The following is a 15,812-nucleotide window of genomic DNA, read 5'->3' on the forward strand; positions in this document are numbered from 1 at the left end:
TGAAGTCTGGATGAACCCCAAAATTGTTGCCCTGAGTTGTCTTTAAACCTTAAACCAAAAATATCCCCAGAAGTCTTCTTTAAACCAGGCAACAGTTCAGCTTAACTAGTAAAGAATATCTTCCTTGAGCAATGTGCTCTTTTAAGAACTATGCGTATGGGATAAAATTCACAACAGCAACTTGAAAGATTAGAGAATTTTAGGGAGCAGTGAGATTGTGTTAATGGCTGAAGAACAATTTGGAAAAAGAGGGTGAGCATGGTTGCACAACTTGAGGAGTATAATCAGTGTTACTGAATTGTACATGTAGAAAGGGTTGAATTAGTGTATGTTCTGCTGTGTATATTCTCAACAAGAGCAAATTAAAAAAAAAAAAAAGTTCCTTGGTTGCACTAGCCCCACTCCAATTGCTCAACAGTTGTGTGGCCAGTGGCTTCCTTATTGCACAGCATAGATTTTTAGAACCCTGGCATCATCACAGAAAGTGTTGGGCAGCACTATTCCAGAAAATGCTTAATCAGTGTAGACCAGTAGAAATAAAGAGAGAAGCAATTTAGTTCTCTTTCTCATTTTGGAATTTAGCTGTTCATTGATTGTTCCACTCATTCAACAAATGTCTCAGGCCATTATTAATTACATATAATCTGGCTACCTCTCAGAGTACTATCTGTTTCTTTACCATTCCTTTTTTTCTCTGCCTTTCCCTTCCTTTAACTTCCGCCACCAACAGTAGCTGTTAGCTTTCTCTTTGGGGATTTTTTTCACAAAGAAACAGAGTGTGTCTGCTCACTGCAGTGATTGTGGATGTTTCAGAGTAGAGCTGCTGAATCGTGTGGAGGTATGCAGGGTTCAGTCACGGGCAAGGCAGCCTGTGTGGTTGAGGTGTTATCACTTACAGTCGTGCCCAGCAAAGTGAGAAATTGCTGCATACCCAGACTCTCTTGTTGAATCTGAGTAGGCCAAGACCTACTATAGGAAGGAAGATGGTATGAGCATGGAGTGAGGGTAGAAGGAGAAGTAGTGGGTAGTTACAAAAGAATATAGCCAGACCTAGAACCTATTCTTAAGGGAACTCTTCAGTCTAGGAGGGAAGATAAAAAACATGTATGAGAAACTGTATTGTAAGATAGAAAGTAAAAAATGCTTGGGAGTTACTTTGAAAATTCAGAATAGGAAGTTTTTTTTAGGGAAGTGGTAGAGAGAGTATGGTTTGGGTGGTCAGGGAAAGCCTTCGCTGTAGGAGGTAGTGTTAAACTGAGCTTTGAAAAGTAGGCTGCTTTTTGACACATAGAGGAGCCCTGGTGGCTCAGTGGTTAAGCACTTGACTGCTAACCGAAAGGTCAGTGGCTCAAACCCACCAGCTGCTCCATGGGAGAAAGATGTGGCAGTCTGCTTCTGATAAAATTTACAGCCTTAGAAATCATATGGGGTAGCTCTACTCTATCTTATAGGGTTGCTATGAGTCGGAATCGACTCGACGGTAATGGGTTTTTTGACACAGGGAGCTGGCTGTGGGGAAAGGGCATTCTACATGGGGAAATAGTGAGAAGTGAAGTTGGAAAAATATGTTAAGGACCAAATTATGAAGGGCATTGAATGCCAGGCTGAGCATTTGGGTTTTATTGTGTGGGCCACAGGAGTTACTGAAAGATATCAACCAGGGTAGTGACAGGACTAGAGCTATCTGAGGCATCTTGAAATGACACAGTATAGAGAATGGATTTGTTTGTTGGGGGCGTTGGGGCTGGTGAGGAGTGATATGAGGGACTGTAGGCGAGATAGAAGACAGGATTTTTAAAAACCTGTTTGAATGTTAATGAGGGTGGTATCAAAGTTGACTCAGGGCTTCTAGGTTTGAATGACAGGGATAACATCTGGGCTGTTAACAGGAAGAGGAGGAACAAGTTTTAGAACAAATATCTTGACCTCGGTTTTGGACATACCTTGCTATAGCTCCAGGTACCTCTAGGTGGGTATGTCTAGCAGGCAGTTGGAAATATTTCCAATCAGACAGGCGTTTGGAGTGGAAATCAGCTAGTTAGCTACTTACTATTTGTGAACATCTATGAAACCAGCACTATAATCAGTGCTATTCAGTGTGAGGTTTTGAAAGTATCTAAGTCACGCCCCTGGCTTTAAGACACAGGCAGACAAGATGTAACAGAGTTGAATTACATTCAGGAAAAATTATTTCATTTGTTAGATGCAGGCTACTATGATAGGGATGACAAAGTGAGCAAGACACAGTATCGGCCTTAATGGAATTTGCAGAACAGAGAGGGGAGGGCAAAGGTTCTCAAGTAAGCCTGCACACTGTGCTTTATAGGTGACTGAGTTTTCTGCATTGCTGATTAACGGCCCCACAGTCCAGTCAGAGTCTCAAGCCAATAACCGAGAGTCATCCAAGACTTCACCCTAACTCTGCAGTTGGTCAGTAAATCCTGTGGATTCTGTAAAGTTCTCATGTCTGTTCTTTTCCTGTGGGCTGTCATTCAGTTAGTTCAGACTAGTGGTTCTCAACGCGGAGAACCCTGCACGTTCAGATCACCTGGGGAGCTTTAGAAAACTGATTCACTCATCATCTGGCTTCAGAGAAGATCACATATCCCACAAAACATTTTTTCAAACTGAGTTGATACTGAATAAAACATGGGTTTTACTGAATCTTTTTAAAACAAACGTGTGTGTGTTTTCATCTTTCCAGTCTAAGAAGTCCTGGGTAGTAGATTTTGTCTGTGACTGGAGTAAAAAGATGTTTTAAAAGTAAGCTTTGGTTAAATAATGCCTTTTGGACTTTGTCGGAGCATTCAAGTTTTGACAGTTACCATTGCCAGTGTTTTAAAAGGGTGAAAAGTCAAGATATAAAATGCCTCTTAGCACCATTAAACTTTTAATAATGTCCAAATTTTTATTTTTTCTTTAGTGAGTGAGGAGGGTGCAGATGGTCAAAAGTACCTCTGACTCTTCTTATTCCTTTGTGCTCTCTTCCAGGTGGTGTTGCTATTTCCTTTTCCCTTCTTTTTCCTTCTCTTCTCCTTTTTGTATGGTGTGAACTTGAGATCTCAACAGTAAATATATCCACTTGTGATTTTCTTATTCTCTGCTAAACAGTGTTCCTATATTTAGAACTCCTGTTTAATGAATATTCAGTAACCCAATGAAAGAAAAATTCTATCTTCACTGTCACAGAATTAGAAAAGTAGTGGTGGTAATGATTCATCACCAGGTCAGGAGCTTTTTTATTCTGATGTCAACAAAGAAGATAGTACTTTCTGAGAAGGTGATACTTTATTGAAATATTGTATGTGGAAGACCCTAGTGAATATATGCCTAGAACAAAAATTTATCATATTTCTCAAAATGGGATGTTATCACAGCCTTTACAGTCATTTCTCTTTTACGTAATGGACATAGTTAAAGCAGAGTAGGGATAAAACCATTTAATCATTAAAGGGTTATACGAAGAACACTAATTCACTGCTAAAATTGTGGCTAGAATGCAAGAACTATAGGAGTGTAGAAAAAGGAAATGTTAGGGCTTTAGTAATCTAAGAAGACTTAATGAATACAGTGTGGTTTAGAATTGGGGTAGGCAGAGGGAAATAGAAATAGTGTTTAAGATGGAGGATGGAAAGAACACATTTAATCCCCTAATTAATTAATTAATAGTTAATTAATTTTAGTAAGCACTGGTGGTGAGTGGTTAATTGCTCAGCTGCTAACCAAAAAGTTGGCAATTTGAACCCCCCAGCCACTGTGCAGGAGAAAGATGTGGCAGTCTGCTTCTGTAAAGATTACAGCTTTGGAAACCCTATGGGGCAGTTCTACTCTGTCCTGTAGAATTGCTCTGAATTGAAATCGACTTGACGGCAATGGGAAACGGGTAATTAATGTTTGTTTGATGCTCTGATATTGGGGCTGAAATCATGGTACAATGCAGTAAGCACGGGCTTTGTCTTAAGACCCTAAATCTTGAGTCTGTCCCCTGCTAATTGTTTGATGGTAGGCAGTCTGCTTAACCTAAATAAATTTCGTCTGTTAAATGGTATACTGTTTTGACTGTGGTGGTTAGAATTTGAAATAATAAATGTGAAGAACTTAACTGCCATTAAAAAAAAAAAAAAAACACGTCATCGAGTCGATTCCGACTCATAGCAACCCTATAGGACAGCGTAGAACTGCCCCATAGGGTTTCCAAGGAGCAGCTGGTGGATTCAAACTGCTGACCTTTTGGTTAGCAGCCTGAGCTCTTCATGATTGCACGACCAGGGCTCCTTAACTGCCATAGGAGACATTAAAAAAATATTAACTCCCACTTCTCTTTTATTGCGAAGTGTTACAGGAAACTGTGTATTTTATTTTACTGTATAAAACTTCGTTGTTGATTCTAATCCAGCAAGAAGCTCCTAGGACTTGAAAATTTTTTACTATATATAAATTTTTGTTTGTAAGGATCAGTATATTAGTTTCTTATGGCTGCTGTAACAAATTTCCACAGACTGGGTGACCTAAAACAACAGGAATGTATTCTCTCATGGTTCTGGAGGCCAGATGTCTGAAATCAATATCACTGGGCCAAAAGCAAGGTGTCGATAGGGCCATACTCCCTTGGAGGCTATAGGGGAAAATTTGTTCTTTGCTTCTTCCAGCTTCTGGTGGCTGCTGGCTTTGCTTGACTAGTAGCTGCATTATTCTAATCCTCAGGGCCAGCGTCTTCAAATTTCTCTCTGCTCTGTCTTCACATGGCCTTTTCTTCTGTGTGTGTCAAAACTCCCTCTCTCTCCCTCATAAGGATACATGTGATTACATTTAGGGCCACCCAGATAATCCAGGGTAGTCGCCCCATTTCAAGATCCTTAATTTAATCACATCTGCAAAGACCGCCCCCTTTTTTTGCCATATAAGGTGATGTTAATAGACTCATGGATACCTGGGGGTGGGGGAGTGCATTTTTCAGCCTACCACAGTAGGCAGTGTCATGTAATTTGACCTATTTAAGTCAGAAGATTTCTAAAATTCCACCATTTGTGTGCAGTTTCTGAATGCTCGAAGACCTTGCCACACATTTCAAGGTACTGCAGATGAGATATAAAGATAAGTAAGATAGTTTCTGCCCTCAAGAAACTTCTTGGAGGAACTAGGATGCTGCAGTAGGAAATCTGTGCTTTTATAGACAATGGGGAACCAGCTGAAGTTGTTTGGTTAGTGGAATTGTGGTTTAAGGAAGATTAATGATGATGTGTATAGAATAGAATGAAGAGGGGGAAGGACGAGAAGGGGGACTGGTTATACGCATGTGAGAGATGGTAAGGCCCAAAGGAAAGTTGGTGTAATGGTGTTCAAATTAGAAAGACAGTAATTCCAGAGGCAGAATTTTGTTATTGTTACTGTTGTTAGCTTTATTGAGACATAATTGACAGTAAAATTCACCAGTTTTGCCTGTCATTTGACAAATGTTTATAGTTGTGTAACCACTACCACCACCACCATTGTGACATTTCTGTCATCCCAAAAAGTTCCATTGATCTTTGCTGTCAGTCCCGTTCTGCTGTCCTTTGGCGACCACTGGTCTGCTTTCTATCACTATAGTTTTGCCTTCTTCAGAGTTTCATATGGAATTATGCAGTGATTGTGTCTGACTTGTGCTTAGCATATTGCTTTTTGAGATCTATCCATGTTGCTGCACGTATCAGTGATCTGTTCCTTTTTATTGCTGAGTAGTATTCCATTGTACGGATATACCACAGTGTGTTTTTCCATTCGCCAGTTAGACATTTGGGTTGTTTCCAGTTTTTATAAATAAAGTTTCATTGAGCATTCAGATGTAAGTCTTTGTGTGGACATATGTTTTCATTTCTTTTGGGAGTGGAGTTGTTGGGTCATATGGCAAGTGTATGTTTAACTTCTATAAGAAACTGTCAAACTGTTTTTCAAAGTGGCTGTACCATTTTGCATTCTCACTAGCAGTGTATGAGGGTTCAGTTCTCCACATCATTTCAACACTTAGTATTGTTGTTGTTGTGTGCCTTGGAGGCAATCCTGACTCATAGCAACCCAATAGGACAGAGTAGAACTGCCCCATAGGGTTTCCTAGGCTGTAATCTTTATTTCAGCAGATCATAAGTCTTTTTAATTTTAGCCATTCTAGTGGGTGTGTACTGGTATCTCATTGTGGTTTTATTTTGCATTTCCCTAATGATTAATGGGGGCCCCAGTGGCACAGTGGTTAAGCATTTGGCTGCTAACCAAAAGGTTGGCAGTTCGAATCCACCAGCTGCTCCTTGGAAACCCTGTGGGGGTAGTTCTCCTTTGTCCCGTAGGGTCACTGTTGTGAGTTGGAATTGACCTGATGGCAAAAGTTTTTTTTTTTTTTTTTTAATGGTTAGTGATGCACATCTCTTTATATGCTTATTTGCCATCCATCTGTCTTTGGTGAAGTGTCTTCAGAATTTTTGCCCTTTTGTGGGGCTTGTCTTTTTATTATTGAGTTGTAAGAATTCTTTTTTTTTTTTTAATTGTTGTAGTTTAAGTGAAAGTTTACAATTCAAGTCAGTCTCTCATACAAAAATTTATACATACACTGTTATGTGACCCCAATTGCTCTCCCTACACTGTGACAACACACTCCTCCTTTTCACCCCTGATTTCCCATGTCCATTCAACCAGCTCCGACCCTCTCTGCCTTTTCATCTCACCTCTGGACAGAAGCTGCCCATTTAGTCTCATGTATCTACTTGAGCTAAGAAGCACATTCTTCTTGAGTATCATTTTATGTCCCACAGTCCAGTCCAATCTTTGATCTGAAGAGTTGGCCTCAGGAATTAAACGTTTTAGTTCTGAGTTGACAGAGAGTCCAGGGGTCATGCTTTCTAGGGTACCTCCAGTCTCAGTCAGACTATTAAGTCTGGTCTTTGTGCTAGAATTTGAGTTCTGCACCCTACCTTTCTTGTGCTCCATCAGGGACTCTCTGTTGTGTTCCCTGTCAGGGCAGTCATTGGTGGTAGCCGGGCACCATCTAGTTCTTCTGGTCTCAGGCTGATGAAGTCTCTGGTTTGTGTGGCCCTTTCTATCTCTTGGGCCAATACTTCCCTTGTGTCTTTGGTGTTCTTCATTCTCCTTCACTCGAAATGGTTGGGACCAACTGATGCATCTTAGTTGGCCACTTGCTAGCTTTTAAGACCCTAGATGCCACTCACCAAAGTAGGATGCAGAACATTTTCTTAATAAACTTTGTTATGCCAGTTGACCTAGATGTCCCCTGAAAGCATGGTCCCCAGACCCCTGCCCCTGCTGCTTTGACCCTCAGAGTGTTTGATTGTATTCAGGAAGCTTCTTAGCTTTTGTAAGAATTATTAATATAGTCTGGATGCAAGTTCTTTGTTGGATATATGTTTTGTACATATTTTCTCCCAGTCTGTGGCTTGCTTTTTCATTTTCTTGTGCCTTTTGAAGAACAATTTTTGAAAGTTGATCAAGTCCAATGTATCCATTTTTTTTTTCCTGTGGTTCGTCCTTTTTTGTTGTATTTGTGAAATCTGTGGTCACTGAGATTTTTTTCTGTGTTTTCTTCTCCAGGTTTTATAGCTTTAACTCTTACATTTAGATCTGTGATCTGTTTTGAGTTAATTTCTGTATATAGTAGGAAGTAAGTGTTGGGATTCCCTTTTTTCCATGTGGATATCCAATTCTTCCATCACCATGGGTGCTCTAGCCATTATATTATGAAATGGTATGGCAATCACAATACTGTTGATAGGTGTTTATAAACTGACTAGGTACAGTGGTGATCCTTTGGGTTTCTGCCTTCAAAAGATGGTGGGCCAGGGAACATATGTGATTTGCAGATGTTGTTGTTAGTTGCCATTGAGTTGATTCCAACTCATGGCAACCCCATGTGTGCAAAGTAGAGCTGCTCCATAGGATTTTCAAGGCTGTGACCTTTTGGAAGCAGATTACCAGGCCTGTCCTTTGAGGCATCTCTGGGTGGGTTTGCACTGCCAACCTTTCGACTAGTAGCTGAGCGCTGAACTGTTTGCACGTTCTGAAGCCCTGCTTTTATCTTGCCTCTTCTCTGCTCATAGCTTCTGTAGTTTATGTCTTGTGTCAGTTTCCAGGCAGGAGCTAGAAATTTATGTCAGGAATTCTGGAGAGAGCCTAGGGCTATAGCTATAGATTTTGGAATTACGTGTGTGTAGCTGATACCCAAGGAAATGTACAGGTTTTCTTTGAGAGAGCCAAGAGAGAGGAGATGGCTGAAACAGAACTTTCAGGATCTCCCTATTTTAAGGGTTAGATAGAGGAATCAGCAACCTTCCATTCCTGAAGGCCAATCTCCTCATAATGTCCCCTCTCACCTACCTCCCATTTGTTATAGCTCATTGTAATATCTTCCACTGATCGTCGGTTTCAGTTTTTAGGTGGGTTGCACACCTTAGTACATAAATTAGTATCCAGATTCTTGCCCCTCCTCTTTGTTAGTTCCTTGTAGATACTACTTTGATTCTACATTTGATACTACATTATTCATTTGGAAGAGATACAAGTTAGACTGCCTTGTTAAAAAACTGTTAGAGGCAACTGCGAACCTACCCTAGTGTTTGGTGCATAGTAAGTGCTTCAGAAGTACTTGCAGGTTGGTAGTTTAAGTGAAATGGAAATGCAGAGTTATTTACTGATTTTATACTCATGATGGTTTGGGGTTCTTGAGGGCCAAAATACTTAGGTTGGCTAGAATATGTGTGATTGAAACCAGGATTAGAGGGTTTGGCTTGCTTTGTGAAAGAAAAATCTCCAATCTATAGCCACAAGCTACCACTGTGAAAACTTAGAAACTGTCTCTCAGGCAGGCAGAGGTGTGATTCTGCAACCTCCAGATTGAACTAGCAGATAGTGTCCTGTGGCCAGCGTTTTCTGTTGCCTTAGCAGAGACAGGTGCGTGGTAGACATTTTTTGTCATTGAGCTCTTGGAGGATGGAGGCTAGCCTTAGGCTTATGACTCTGTTTCTCATAGAGTGTGTACTATATCTGTTCAGTACACCTGTTGACTGATACTAATTTAAAAGCAGAAGCTGACCAAGAAAGCAAAAGACTGAAGCCTTTTCCTTGCATCATCTGGACCCAGGATGCTATAAACAGGCATAGGCTTTTACTTAAATGTTTACAAGTGAAACACTGCTTTTCTGGGACGTCTGTCTTTGCTCTAGCTTAAGCCAGGTAATCTTGCTTCTTTCTTAGTTTGTATCCCCTAGCAGAGTGCTGTCAGGTTTTATCAAATTGGCTTTTTTAATTGCCCATCTTCTCCATTACCCTGTAAACTTTGTAAAAGCATGTGCTTGATGGTTTTCTTTACCTTGACATTGGCACTTCTTAGGGGCTTAATAAATTTTTGATGAATAACTGGGTTATTCAGTTGTCTTAAGAGATGAAAATCTTTGAACAGATCAATGAATGCATAAAAAATTGCATTTCAGTTCATCATCCATTTAAACAGCAGGATTTCCAGATGAGTCTTAACTGTGTAACTTGGGGAGGTGTGTACTGGGGCTCAACTTTTTCTCCAGGGCAGTAATTTCCATATCTGGGGCTGTTTTAAAAATGTACTTTTCCAGGTCCCACCCCAGATCTATGGAAACTGGGTTCCCTCTTTATAGAATTTAAACTGCCTAAGTGGTTCTTAAGCAGCCATCCTGGAGTAACCATAGGAGCAGTTATCAAGCCTGGTCTGAGAGGTGAGAGTTGGTGGGCTGCTGGTCATGGACTTGTCCCCTTTCTGTTCCTCTGATTCATTGCCTGTGAGTTGATCTTTAGGCCCTTTCCCATCTTAAAATTTTGTGCTATATAAAAACCCTTATATTTGGGTATTAAAAAATTATTTATTTTTCCTTATAATTCAGATTGCTTTTCATAATTTTTAAAATCTGTATAAAACAATACATTTGTTTTATAAGTGCACATAGATTTAAAATTCAAATAATATCTCAAGGCTTCTAACAAAAAAAAGAAGTTTTGCCCTGTCTCTCCCCACCCCTCAGTCTTGTGCCCCAGAGATAATGACTTTCTACTCTTCTGGCTGTTGCTTCTCTTTTTACCTCTGATGCTTACACTGCCATTTCTAGATTGATCAGTTTTACACATTGACTGACTTTCTACAATGGTGGATTAGGACTTACCTCTTTGGGAGTTTTTTTTAAAGCGCATCCTAACTGGTACATCTTCCAGATATATAATGGTGCTGACTTTGAAAGCATGTTAGGCTTTACACCGTTTGGTTCGGGAATTGTCAGTATGGACTTACCATATGAGATGACATAATATTTAAAGTATCTCATTCAGTATTTATCAGTGTTTCCCATTTCTGTTTATACTTTTGTTCACCTCAGACTTTTGATAATGGCCTATTACAGTACCATGACCCTGATTTTGAGTGCGTGTACCAGTCATAGTGGTTGTCATTTATTTTAGTTCTGCGAACAGCATTGAGAAGTAAGTTTTCCCCTATTTTACAGATGAAGAAACTGATCTTGCCCATGGTCTTATAGCTAGTTACTGAAGGGATATGGGTCCCTATCAGTTTGACTCCAAAACCCACCTATCAATTTTTTTTTTAACTTTTTAATTGAAGCATAACACACATACACAAAAACACAAATCATAAGTGTAGAGCTCAATGAATTATCAAAATCAAACACATGTAACCACCACTAAGTTAAAAAAAGAAGGGAAGTTACCAGCACTCCAGAGGGCATCCTAATGTTCCCTCCCAATTACTATTCCCTGCCATCCCCCCCACAGATAACCATTATTGTGAGTTTTGACACCGTAGATTTGTTTTGCTACAAGTGATACCAGTTTTTGGAAAGAATTTATTGTTACTCTTAATTGTATGTGATTCCACATATTCTATTTCTATTCCTAGAAATTCACTGCCAGTTTTTCTTTAAAGAGGGCAATCACCTCTGTTTCTTTCTCTCCAGATGAATATTAATTTGGTACCATCACATGCACTTACTGCTCTGTGTGAAACACTTACCCCTCTTAGGTAAATAATTGCAGTTTCTTGGCTCTTGAGCTTGAGTCATTGGGAAGAACTCTTTAAAACTAGTGACCTGTGTACGTTTGTCACACCAGAATAAAAGCACAGAGCCAAGTCTGCCTAAGAGGTTTGTGTAGTGCTACTTGTTGATATTTAAAAATATTATAAGATCACTGTAAGTAATGTTTTCCTTTAGCCAATATTTTTTAAAGCAATATTTGGTTTAGATAATAGGCCAGATAATTGCAGTATTTTGGGGGAAAAAGTTATAGGAATTTTGATCTGAACATGTAGTTTATCAGCAGTGATGAGCAGGTAAAAGCAAATTTTCATCTTGCAAAAGTTTTTCTACTTTATTTGCCTAGAAATAGTGATTTACACCTGAGACTCACATCCAGTTTTTGACTCCAGGCATTCATTTAACATGGATCCTCTAGAAGAGGATAAAAATAAAAGTGCCCTATTATATGTGTATGAAGATGATAATTATTAGTATTTAAATACATTTCTCTTAAAATATGTTTTCTAATTATGAAAGCAAGACATATTTGTTATAGAATACCTGAATAATACAGAAAAATGCAAAGAAGAAAAAATCTCCTTTAATCCCCTCTCTCAGACCTACTGATATTTCGTGGTATTTAATTTGTCTTTTTACTCTTCATATATGTGCATATGTATAATCAAATGAAATTATAAAGTATATTTAGTTTTGTAGCTTGCATTTTTCTGTTAACAATATATTATTCTTTGAATGTACACTTTAGTATTACATATTTCTTTGAAAAAATTAATGGTTGCATAAGGCTTTAAATTTATGTGCCACTCAGATTACTTAACCATCCTTGTATTATATTTAAACCAGTTTCTGATTGTTTCTGTATTATAAAGAGTCAGCTATTGGGCAGCAAGTGGGAGGAGATGAAGTTGGAAGGATGAAAGGAATCCTCTTTTACAAAATTGGATTTTACTTATTCAACTCAGTTTATCAAATATTTAGTGACATCTCTGTGTCAGGCCCTATAATAGACTCTGAGATGCAGATGTGAATCCTTTCACATTGGAGGAGAAGATCAGAGATGATTAATGAGGGCCTGAATTAAATCCATAGTGGAGACAGGGATACAGAAGATAGGAAGGATTCCCTGAGATGTTGAAGTGAGAAAGTCAATACTATTTGCTGAGTGAGCGATAGAATAAGGTTGGGGCCATGTGAGTGAGCAGGAGACATCTAAGGTTACTTATTTCTTGTTTCAGTAGCTAGGATGGATGGTAGTGTCATTTATTAGCATATGGACCATAAGAGGCAAGAACAAATTTGCTTCAAGTTTTGTTTTGGGCATAATGAATTTGAGGCATCTGTGGGCCAGTAGTGGCACAGTAGTAAAGAGCTTGGCTGCTAACCAAAAGATTGGCAGTTCAAATCCACCAGCTGCTCCTTGGAAACCCTGTGGTGCAGTTCTGCTCTGTCCTGTAGGGGTGCTATGAGTCGGAATTGACTTGCTGGCAATGGATTTGGTTTTTTTTTGGTGGGCCAGTAGGGAGAAATGTCTGTTAGGCAGATGGATAGATGAAGCTAAGGAGAGAGATCTGGACTAAAGAGCTGGATCTATTTGTCACTGACACCTAGATTGTTGTTGATGCCAAAGACCTGGTAGAGCCTGCCTTGGGAGAACACATAGTTGAGAAGAGGGCCAGGGATAGAACCTATCCTGGGACTGCCAGTGATCAAGGGTTGGAGGGATGCAGAGAAAGAAGCATATGGAAGAGATAGGGAACCAGATTGGGAGAGAGGGTGGTGCCATTGTGGTTGCTGAAAGAAGAGAAGAAGGGAGGAGTAGATAACACTGTCATGTATAGGTAGTCCCCAGTAAGGCCGGGGTTCTGTTCTCACGACTCCATTGTAAGATGGTTCTCATATAAGTCAAATGCTCCTTTTTTTTTTTTTTTAAAGTTTTCATTATTACTGCCTTTTATTATCAGTATCTTTATAAATCCGATCCTCATTTGTCTTCAGGGGTTGGAAACGTTACATATAAACATCTGTGAGTGAACCTCTGAGAATGATAACATCAGCAAATTACGCATTACAACATTATATGTAGTACATGTTACTAACGATAAAATGTTCCAAAAAAAAAAAAAAAACAACAACCACAAAAACAGACAGTCATAAAAAACGGTTTGTTGTAAGTCCAATATGTTGTAAGTTGGGTATTACCTGTACTGTGTTGTAGAGGTCTAGGAGGAGAATAGTTGGCAACGGATCTGGCAATTAGAAGGTCATTGGTGAAAGGAGTTTCAAGGGAGTGGTGGGGGCAGAATGAACGAATTGGCAGGTAAGGAAAATAGTGTGTGATAGCTGTAGATGGAGGGGCAGAGGTTGTCAGATGTAGCGTAGGAGAGTTTTGCTCTAATAGATAGAGACATAAACAGGTTTATGGGCTGATGAGAAGGAACCGCTTGAAAGACTGAAGTTGCTGGAGAAGGGGTGGTTGATCATAAAGCGAAAGTCCTGAGGGGGTAGGGTAGGAATGGGATTCAGAGCATAGGTAGAGGGATTAAACTTGGGTACGGGAGGGATAGTTTATCTGAGAAAGTATGATGTAGGCAGGAGTGGTTGCCGGTAGGGTGGGAGTTGTGGTCAGTAGCTCAGTTTTCTCAAGTTGGGGGCAAAGATGTTGGCTGAGTTTGAGAAGGTCTCCTGGGTTATATGATAATCCTTCTCTCTTTGAGACTCCAGCTTTATAGTAAAGGATTTGCAGGGCGGGTGCCCGTCAGCATCTTCATGTGTGTCTGTTCATTGTCATACACTGAATATTGAGCTTGAGGGAAAATGAGAGAAGTCCTTGGACCATGATGGTCTGCTTGGCCTAGTGACCAGCACCATGAAACAAAACAATTCTTGGTCCTATAGGAGTATCACCAAGAAATAGTAGAAATGTCATGTGGCTAATCATCTTGGTGGCCATCCCATCTGTGGGATGAGGGAATAGTGAATGCTGTTTGCTTTACACTTGGTAAACTTGGATTCTTTGTTTCCCTTGCAGAAGAGGTGGCCAAGTTGGAGAAGCACTTGATGCTTCTCCGACAAGAGTATGTCAAGCTGCAGAAGAAATTGGCAGAGACAGAGAAGAGATGCACTCTTTTGGCTGCGCAAGCTAACAAGGAAAGCAGCAGCGAGTCCTTCATCAGCCGCCTGCTGATGATCGTGGCAGACCTCTATGAGCAGGAGCAGTATAGGTGAGCTCTTAGATGTGGGCTGGTTGGGGAAGCAAGCCCTTTGGCTTTATTCCTGGGCCTCATTGTACCTTCCCCGGTCTCATTGACTTTCTTCCCAAATTTATTTCTGTCTGGAGCCCTGGTGACATGGTGGTTAAGAGCTCAGCTGCTAACAAAAAGGTTGCCAGTTCGAATCCACCAGCTGCTCCTTGGAAACTCTTTCCTGTAGGGTCTCTGTGAGTCGGATTGACTTGACGGCAATGAGTTTGGTTTTGGTTTACCTGTCCAGGAATTCAGAGGGGAGAGGGTCACTTTTCTTTTGGGACAGTCAAAGAATGAGTCTTGGAACTCATGGATAGTACAGCATGATGGTTGAGGCTCATGACAATTGAGACTTGATGATAGAAGCTCAAATAGCTATATGATATGGAGCTATATGACATGTCTCAGATTCCTGATCTGTAAAATGGGGATAATAACACTACTTAGGGTTGTTGTGAGGATTAAACTAATGAATACATGTAAAGCACTTAGAGCCTGGCACATAGTAAGTATTCAGTTGTTATCTGCTGTTACTGAGTTTTGAGGTAGATGTTAAAGACTGGGGAGTATTTAATAGGTAAAAACAGTGATACTACTATACTAGTAGGGAGAGCGGCTGAGAAAAGGCTCAAAGATAGGAAAAGAGGATTTAGAGGACAGTGAGGTGACCAGTTTAGGGTTAGGGGAGCAGTGGGAGAGGCAGGAAAGGGAGAATTGATTGCATTAGGATGCCAAGGTGAGGAGTGTGGACTTGATCTTCTAGGAAACGCAGAACAGAGTTGTGAACTCTGAGAATGAAAGTGGTGTTTTAGGAAGATTAACTGAGTAGCATCATACAGGTGAAATTATAAAGAGAGGAGACAGCAGAGACAGAGAAGAGACAGCAGGTGTGATGTTGTGGTAAAGAGCCCAGGTCGAAATGATAAAGGACTGAATTTGGATGGTGACAGTGGATGTGGAAAAGAAACATGGACATAAATACGCAAATGAGAGAGGATTTGGCTACCAGGGAGATGGATGATTGGACCAGATAAGACTTAGTAAAATTTCAAAATAAATTATAATATTTAAAGTAGTTCAAAATTCAGAACTACCATCTACCATCTTAATCATTTCTAAAAGGAAGAAAATTTTAATACCCCCAAATTAAAAAACTATATACTCTGAATAAAGGCCAGTCCTTTAAATTGGATAGATAGATGTAGCTTCTTGTAAAATTTACAGTGTCCTTTTTCCCTCTTTTTCCAGGGACAAGTGGATAACTGTCAGTTTCTAAAGCAGACACTCATTTTACCAAGATAGAAAAAAATAATGTCTTTGTCCCATAAACATGCATTTTGTTGAAGAATTTAAATAGTATTTTTATGTGTATCTCAGAAACTGGAGTAACTGAAGAGTAGGTTTCAACATTTTTAAAAAGTATTTTATTGTATTATTGTTATTATTTTTTACAGTCTTTTTTTTTATTGTACTTTAGGTAAAAGTTTACAGAACAAATAGTTTCTCATTAAACAGT

General features: G+C 39.7%; 1 protein-coding gene across 2 annotated transcripts in view; it reads left to right on the forward strand.

Moving 5' to 3' along the window:
* The window catches only part of ANKFY1 (ankyrin repeat and FYVE domain containing 1), a 97,529-nt gene that overhangs the window by 5,254 nt on the left and 76,463 nt on the right, over window positions 1-15,812 (forward strand). For both annotated transcript variants that reach the window (XM_012555502.2, XM_023731137.1), the window contains exon 2: window positions 14,083-14,275. In XM_012555502.2, coding sequence (XP_012410956.2) covers window positions 14,083-14,275 — 193 coding nt within the window. The remainder of the gene's footprint in view (window positions 1-14,082; window positions 14,276-15,812) is intronic.

The sequence above is a fragment of the Trichechus manatus genome, unplaced genomic scaffold, assembly GCF_000243295.1.
Source record: "Trichechus manatus latirostris isolate Lorelei unplaced genomic scaffold, TriManLat1.0 scaffold00040, whole genome shotgun sequence".
NCBI lineage: Eukaryota > Metazoa > Chordata > Mammalia > Sirenia > Trichechidae > Trichechus > Trichechus manatus.